Source organism: Mus pahari, chromosome X (genome assembly GCF_900095145.1).
Source record: "Mus pahari chromosome X, PAHARI_EIJ_v1.1, whole genome shotgun sequence".
Classification (NCBI taxonomy): Eukaryota; Metazoa; Chordata; class Mammalia; order Rodentia; family Muridae; genus Mus; species Mus pahari.
In genome coordinates, this window is record NC_034613.1 from 81,844,316 (window position 1) to 81,853,238 (window position 8,923).

At 42.0% G+C, this 8,923-nt stretch overlaps 1 protein-coding gene across 1 annotated transcript in view; it reads right to left on the minus strand.

Annotated features, from left to right (window-relative positions):
- The window catches only part of Arhgef9 (Cdc42 guanine nucleotide exchange factor 9), a 150,801-nt gene extending 142,319 nt beyond the window's left edge, over nt 1-8,482 (minus strand). Inside the window, exon 1 of the mRNA XM_029534076.1 lies at nt 8,059-8,482. Coding sequence (XP_029389936.1) covers nt 8,059-8,088 — 30 coding nt within the window. The 5' untranslated portion in view covers nt 8,089-8,482. The remainder of the gene's footprint in view (nt 1-8,058) is intronic.
- Nucleotides 8,483-8,923: the final 441 nt, after the last annotated feature.

Below are 8,923 nucleotides of genomic sequence, written 5' to 3' on the forward strand. Positions count from 1 at the left end.
AACAGCAGTATGGAAATGTAAGCTGAATAAACCCTTTCCTCCCCAACTTGCTTCTTGGTCATGATGTTTGTGCAGGAACAGAAACCCTGACTAAGACAGGTCCTAACTCTGTTCATGGACTATGAGGAACCTAATGAAGTCCCCCTACCTTTCAGGACTGATGAGGCCCTGAAAGGTCCCATAGTCTCCATTTCTGTGGAAGTCCTTCACATCATGTTAGATGTGTCAAGGAAAAAGATAAATTTTCTATTAGCTACCACACTATTTTTTCAGCCCAATTCACCTCCTCTAGGTTCAACCTTTAGATCTCCAGCCTTCCTCATAATGGCAAGTCTCAAGCACTTCGGGTTTTACCCTTTTAAAACTGCAAGGAGACACAGATCTCCTTTCTGGTCATTTCTAGCTGTGCTATCCTCCTTATATATGTAGACATATACCTAAATCTCAGGTCCATTTAAATCTCTTTGGACTCTAGAGGCTCTTATGGCACTTGCATCAACAAGTCACTCTTAGGTTGCAGAGAGGAGGAACAGAGGATAAAAAGAGAAATGCGGCATCAGATTGTCCTTCAGGCAAGAGTTTTATCAATGCCAGAAGCATGACAAAGCAAGCTATCTTCTTTGCAGGTCACTTATGAGGAGGTCAGAAAGGCAAGTTGTTGCATCACAAGGAAATAAGAAACAGTTCTTTTTACATCACCAAATAAGGTTCAATGACTCTAAGTGCTCTGTGATTTGAACTAGAAATATGTATCTGCAAAGCTCTAATGCATTCTTGGGTAAATAGTCAGATGGATACTTCTGTAAAACAATACACCTGTTTAATATGTGACCTGTGGGACATGACATGTGAGACCTACAGGCTTGGTAAGTATGTGACAGTGCTCACAGTCTGCCTCTGTCCCCAGGCGGCAGAGGGGATAGGTGTGGTCCTATCCAATTTGCAGCCCTCTCGATTTATGGCCTAGTTACCTGGAAGGTCTGTTTCCAGAAATGATAGGTTTCCTGGTTGTGTGACACAACAGTTTCCTTTCTCATCATGGCCCAAAGCTACCTGGAAACTCAAAAGTCCTCCTATAGTCTTTACAATAGACACCTATATAATTCAACAAGTTTCACCTAAAAGTATATGTCCATTCTTAGGTGCTCACTAAAGATCCTAGCCCAGGGAATGATGTCATTCACAATTGAGGTCTTTCTCCCTCAATTTACTTAATCAAGATAATCTCTCACAGGTATGACCAAAGAGGAATCACTTCCAGGTGATTCTAAATTTCATATTGCTAATTGAGACTAACCATCACAGACTCTTAACAATTTTCTCATATTTTCCCAATATTCTTTAAAGCATGGGGAACACACACACACACACACACACACAAAGGTTTATATTCTTTTGTTGATAAATTCCTACTTACTAGGCTACTAAGACCCTGTAACTCCACACCACACGTCTTGGCAGCAAAAAAAAAAAAAAAAAAAAAAAAAAAAAAAAAAAAAAAAAAAAAAAAAAGTCAGACTCTACAGAGTGCTCCAGGACTTAGAGGCCACAGTTCACAACCTTAATACTTTCTTGGGACAAATACCCTCCAGCACTTCCTTGTCCTCAGTGTTAGACTAAAAGAATGTTTTCTTTTTTATTTTTATCCACCCATACTCTTATTTCCTATTTGCATTCCTATTTGAGTGGCAGAATCTTTCCACTCAAGGACTGTCTTACCTCAGAACTTTTAAGATAGCCCCTACTTCTTTGGACAAACCCTAGCCAAAAGACTTGTCCTCTCTTAAATTTCCTCCTAGGAGTAACCTCCCTCAGTATGCAGATGATTAATTAATCAACCATGAAGACTAACCTACTTCAAGTCAAAATACAATCCTAACTTTTTCAAAGTCAGCCTTTTATAGATGTAAGTTTTCTCCTTCAAAGCCCCCAAAGACTCAACTAAAAAGAAATAGTGTATTAAATTATCAAAGAATAAATAAAAACATTATTAAAAGAAAGAAGGGTCTAGTTCCCAGAACTTTATTAGCCCTGAGTCCAAGGAGCCTTTCTAGATACCATAATGATAATATTTTAACTCTGGGGAATTCTGTCATCAAACAACAACTGAGGACCTTCTTGATCATGGTGGAGTCTTGTAGAACTGGCTTCCCCAGTTTGATCATAAAGCTAAACCTTTTTCTGAGGCCTAAAATGGATCAGAGGAAGAGTCAAAAGAGTGCGTCCCTGAAATGGCATGAACCCTAGATATCCTAAAGTATGCATGTGTGGTCCTGCTGCTTCTCCCTGATCTCACTAAACCCTTTTCTCCGTATGTATATGAGTGAAAGAAAGTAGCATTGGAAATATTAACATACGGACTTTGTCATCCTCTCAGTGCCCAGCTGTTTGGCTCTCCATGATGTCCTTCACCAATACAAAGGACTAAAATACCTACTAGCTTCCTAGGATATCATCATTAGACAGAGGAATTCCCCACTAAAACAGAGAAAGCCTGGAAGGTAACCACTGACCTTGTAAAACAGAATTCCTCACTTTGAATTCCTCAGGGTCCTATAGTCTAATAATGGTCTGCCTTTCATTTCTAGTATCCCTCAGGAAGTGACTGAAGCACTTAAAATTAAGCATTATGTAGCTTGGCACCATCAATCGTCTGGAAATGCAGAAAGGGCTAAGTTAACCCTTCGATCTCTCTAAGCTTGTACTCAACACTCAATTGTCTAGCCCAGTCTATTCCCTAGTGCACTTTTGTGATTCCACATGGTTCCCAATTCTATAATTCACTTCAGCTCCTTCAAAGTCCTTTATGCTCTGCCCTTCCTTTTTAATAGATTCAGATATTCATTATCTATCTCAATATATTATCACTGAGGTAAGCAATTAGGGTTGTCAATGAGTACCAAAATAAGCACCGTGCAAGACTGAATCTACCTCTAAGAAATAACCTCTTCACATTAACCCTGGAGATTGGAACTACCCTAAAAACCCTCCTACAAAATAGAAAGCCATTCAAAGCTATCTGGATTGGATCCTATCAACTCCTAATGTCTCCAACTACGGTCAAGCTACAAAGCTTATCACTGTGCAATTGTCTGAACATACTTAGAACTATTCCACCTAGAAGAAGCTCAAATACCCTATTTGTAGGAGGCTATTAGAGATCTGTCTACTCTTCTGGAGAAACCTAAGTAAAAACCTTCCACAGACATCCCCAGACCTCAGGAAGTAGTCAAGGCTCACTCTGCTACCTTTCTGAGTTCTAATACACTTTCATAAGCTCTCCCTTCTTTTTCCTTTGCCAAACTACAGGATCCTACTCTGTTCCTAGAGTTCAAGTTAGACCTGTTTCTACAGGAAGACCTGTTCAACTATTCCTGGGTCATCACTTAGCTTTGAGTTATACTGAATTGGGGCATATTAACTGTCATTTTACTCATATACCTCTGTCTTAAAGCCAACCCTTAACCCCAAAAGAATCTTGCATTTGCCTTTCCTGAGTCTAAGCCACTCAAAATCTCACTTGGATGTGATTCCTTTGCCCAAATAGCCATGACTCTTCTGCTGTGATCTCTCATGACAATCCTCCCTTACGTTTCCACATCTACTGGATGAATATCTCCTAGGAAGTCTCACAGGAAAGACTTGGACTCTCAGTTCCTATAGCACATCTCTTGTTTTTTTGTTTAATTTTGTTTTGTTTTTTGTTTAGTTCTGTGATTGGTTATTATCCAGATCACAGGCCATTAAGCTCCCAGGAATGGTAAGTGGTACCACCCACACCAACACCTGTTTCCCACCACCAAGGACAGATCGGCTCCCCAAGTGATGTCAGTTCTGCCTTCAAGCTCCTACCAGTATTAACTCCTCCCTCTCCAGAAGTCCGCTCAAACATTTTATGCCGCATAGTCCTACGACTTTAAGACAGATCAGCAATGCCAACCAGGTCACCAAATGCTAATTCACTACTTTCCAGTTATGAAACAGTTCCAGAAGGCAAGAAGTCTTCACTCCCTTGTCTATTATTTGGCTTTGCTAATACGTAGGTTCTGGGATTAGAGCGAAAAGGTCAAAAAAAAAAAAAAAAAAGATAAGAAAAGAAAAGAAGAGAAGAGAAAAGAAAAAAAAGAAACAAGATTTCCCACTTTCTAGTAAATAGGATCCTAACTGCATGAAGCTTGAAGATAATAAACCAGTTACTTGTGATGTCTTATGTAAACAGTTAGACCCTAACTTCTAATGGCTCCTTGAGGAAACTCAACTTCAAATGGCTAGTCTCAACAAGGACAAGTGATGTTACAAATATTGCTGCCTAAAATAGTGAGCTGACCTCTTGAACTCTTTCCAGATAGATCCCACACAAATGGCCCAAGAGGCATGAATAAATAATTTCTCCCAACTGCTACAAAAGACCCCATTCATCAGCATTCATTCATAGTCATCCCCGCCCCCCCCACCTCTTTACAATGTGCCTGCATGTTCTGTCCACAGCATGTATTCTGTATTAAATCTTTTATAACAGTTCTCATCTGGTAATTAATTATATCCTGACCCTGAATCTTAGGCTCATCATTTCCATTCTGACATTTGGGGCTGTACTAGGTTAAGAAACTTAGCAAAGGAAAAGATTCAACGTGCACACCATTTAAAAATTCATCATTTCTACCGTCAGAACCTTAACTGTCACAGTGCTTCCCAGTCTCCTCTAAGTTCAATATGGAGATCCCCAAGTCCCTCCTGGAGAGCTACAACTCAAGACTGTCCAAACATCAGACTCAACAGTCAGGCTCAAGGCCAGGTTCTGCTGTCATCTTCCTTCTCTACCCCTTCTCCAAAGGCCGCTCATTACTCCATTTTGCATTGCTTATCTCAGTGAAGAATCTCATCCTCCACTTGGTTTCACAGGAATACTCTTGTCACTGGAAGCAAAGAAGAACAAGATCATGATCATTTTTTCCACTGTCATCTGTAGCATCAGGCTTTGGCTCAGAATCTAGTTCTAGGCAGTCTGGTTGACCCTAACATCTAGTGTCTTCTTCTAAACATGCAAGTGGACCTTAAGTGCCTTCATTTCTTTCATGTTTCTGCTTACATATCCCTTAACTAGAAAGGTTTTAACTAATCTATCGTACCATTCTTACCTCTGTTCTCTGTTTCTCTGTTTTCTTAGTTCTTAACATGTCTTGCCATAGTATATATTGTGTGTGACAGGTTTGTTATTTCCCACCATTTCACTAGATTGTGAGCTCCCTAAGAGTTAATTTGTACTTTGTTTTTGTTCACTTCTCTTTTTCCTCTATACCACATCCATGCAAATTCATAGTAGACAGCCTAACATTTTTTAATTAAATCAATGTCTACAATAACACCTAAAAGAGAAGTGTACTGTTATTCACGGCTGAGAATAGTAAGGAAAGTATAAAAATCAAGTCCCCTCAACCTTAGACTTATGACTCTAAGAACATTCTTCCCATTCTAGACATAATTCTTATTTCAGTGACAACTGTCATTTCAAGCAGAAACTATAAATAAGTATAGAGAACAATTTATCAACCAATGTGAACTCGCAGTTAAACATCCTGCATCTATTAATATAATAATTTCCATAGAAATCTTAAATAATATTTTATGAGTTACATGGTAACATTTGAATTAATTTATAACTGTCAAATGTGCTAAAAAATTCAATGTGTAGTGTGTAAATGAAAGAGCCGTATTACAAAATGGTGACTATATCTAACTCCCTATTTCTCCCTCATAACCCTTACTAGTTAGTATTTTTACTTAAATTTTTTTCATACAATAACATTTCATCATATTCTTGCCCCAACTCCTCTGAGATACTCCCCAATTCCCTACCCACCCAACTTCATGTTTCTCCCCCCCCCAATAAAACCCAGAAAAATGAATGTAAAAACAGTCAAAACAACCAACCAACCAACCAACCAACAACAACAATAAAGCCTGCACAGGTTCAAACTAGACAAAATCCCAGCACTGAGACTGGGACATGGACAGAGTCCTTGACCAAGAAGGTATCTGTGGTTGGGTTGACATCTGCTGGGAAAGAAAAACTCCATTTTTTTTCAATAGAGAGTCACTGGTTATATCAACCATTACTCTAGGGCAGGTTCCACGCCCAGGAGAAGTTGGCTTTACTAGTAAACTTCTATCCAACGTTTACTGGAAGGAATGTTGACGAGCATTAATAATCTCATTTAAGGGAGAGAAATCTGAGACCCAACGTATTCCCAACAAACAGTGAACACTGTGGCAAAGGCAAGGTTTTCTCCTACCCTCTGCCCCCCCATCAAAAAAACCAGTTATATTATCCCTCTAAATTCTAGCAAGTGGCTAGGGAAATGGTCTTTTGTTTGTTTGTTTGTTTGTTTTAATCACAGAACAGTCACTTGCATGGCTTCTCTTAAAATTGAGAAAAGTTCAAATTCTCTATTAATGTAATCTGTTTTCAACTCATGGTTCAGTCAAATTGACAAGTCAATATATTTGCACGAGGAGAGAACTCTCACCCAGACCCAGCTGCCACAAATGACTGAAGCTGGGATTTTTCAGGCAAATGTTACAGCATCTGTTCCTACTGAAGGTCTTTTCCCAATTTATTCTTTTCTGCCTTTCTTAGCCCCATCTGAAATGATAATTTATGGAATACTAAGGAAGGACAGTGAAGGAGAGCCAGGAGACTCAAATTTACCTACAAAGAGTTTGTGGCCTTGAGCAAATCTGTCCCATTCTCTGTGCCCTCTGGTGTGCTGGCTGGAGTCCAAGCACTCTAATATCTTTACCTGCTCTAACTTTTACTGGTTCTACAAACATTTGATTTAGCCTTGTGGGTCCTGAGGGTAAGAGAGAGTTCTTGGGAAAGGAACTTGGTAAGCCCTTGTATTTAACGATACAAACTAGATGCCTTTAAGAACTCAGAAATGGAGAGCCAGAGGAAGGGAAGGGGGGGGTGTTCCTCTGAATATATTCCTAATCTACAGCAGATTCTCTTTCCTTTTAGAATGGGAACAAAAGAGGAGTTAAATATCAACGTCTGCCCAATTGCTTCAGGCTCTTTTGCTTTTGCTGCAGATTGTGGGTGCCAGTGCAGAAGTATGTGCTGACACTGGCATCAGCGCCTGCTGACCCAACCCAAGTAACTGCCCTCCAGTACCCCTTGTCAGGACTGAATACAAAGTCATTGTGGCCTTCCACTCCCCAGTACCCCTAACCAGGCTTGGACTGTCCCTGGCTGCTTCAGAGAAGCATCAAGATTCAGCCACCACTTCCTCTCTGCAAAGGGAAGTCATTTCAAGGTCTCCAGGTATAAAAGGGATCACTATGGCATAAAATGAACTGAAAATGATACTAAACATACACTCACAGGGACAAACAAAAGCACACACTCTTTTTGCTTTGATGGGAGTCTGCTAGTTGAATTCCCTTTTACAGAATGAGGATTTCTGTAGCCGTCTCTCCTTGACAAAGCCCTAAATGTGGACTGGGTGAGACCATCCTAGGCAAGGAAAGCTCTGCAGGGCTTTCCCAGATTGCTTCCACCTGGGTGGCTCTGGTCCCTGGAGCTGGCTAGGGGTGTCAGGTATGCACAACCTACTTAAGGAGGTCATGCAGCTCTCCTATAAGGCTTTTTACCATCCTGGTCTTTGTGGCTGTTTCCCCTCAACCCCTTGCCAGCTTGCTTGCATCCTGGGAGCTTTACTGCTTACAGAAGAGCCCCTGTGTCAAACCCTTGCCTCATTGGCATCCCAGGTAACACCTGGGATGTTCCTGGACACTTCATCTAGCCCCCAGCTTGAGCCTACCCCAGTCTCGGAGGGTGGCAGAGATGCCCAGGGGGGATGGGAGGGGTCTTTACTGGTCTGGCAAGCAAGCAAAGACTCCTAAAATGGCTACAGGAAGCTCACTGGTGTCTGAAGGACAGTGGCGAGGGCGGTGGGCAGAGGTATGGGGGCTCCTGGTGTGGAGGTTAATTCGAGGGATTGGAGGTTTGGTTGAAGGATTAGGGCTCATGCAGGGAAAACTAGAGCTAAGAGCACTCACCATTCCTGTTCCGCCTCTAATCCACTGCATGGTGTCCACGAAGTCCAGCTTCTGTGAGGCCGGGTGGCTGGTGCGGGTTGTCGCGGGCTGACTGGGAGGGAGGGCTGGGCTGGAAGAAGCGAGAGTCCCAGCGCCCCCTCCGCCTCCCCTCCTCCACGGCGCTACAGCCGAATCCCCTCAGCCTGACCTAGCCTTCAGTTTGGTTTCTTGCCGGCGTGCAGGCTATGCTTCTCCACCCTGCAGCTTCCCAGGGGGCTTGACAGGAAGGAAACACGCAACTGGGGGAGGGGGTCTCAGGGAGCTGCCTTTGTCTTCCTCCAAGGCGTGCAAATTGAGGGGTTGGATGCAGGCGAGAATATAGGGGAAATAACCTCCGCCAAGGGTAAGGCAGCTGCCACCCCTGCCTGCCCTCCTGCTGCTCTGGATTTCTATGCCATTTATGGTGGGGCTTCCCAATTATGTTGACTCAGCGGAAAGTCTCCAAAAGTTGCAAAAGGTGTTGGGACAGTCTCTAAATATTAAGATCCTAGCCCACTGAAACGATGCCAGCGAATTCCCATACCTCTTTCCCCAAATCCTCCCTCTGTCTATTTTCCTGGTGCCCTCTCTCTAGTGTCTAATCTCTTGCGCTTTCATCTGCATTACTTTCACTTCTCAGAATAACCATGGAAAAGCAAGCACTATTATCCTCATTGTACAGAAAAATAAAAAGAGTTTTGAAATAGGGAAAGGACCTGTATAAAATAAAGCTCTGACTTTATCCTCTGCAGCAGCTTTCCAAACTCTTTCTGCTGCTCACTGCTCTCTCTCTCTCTCTCTCTCTCTCTCTCTCTCTCTCTCTCTCTCTCTCTCTCTCCTCTCTCTC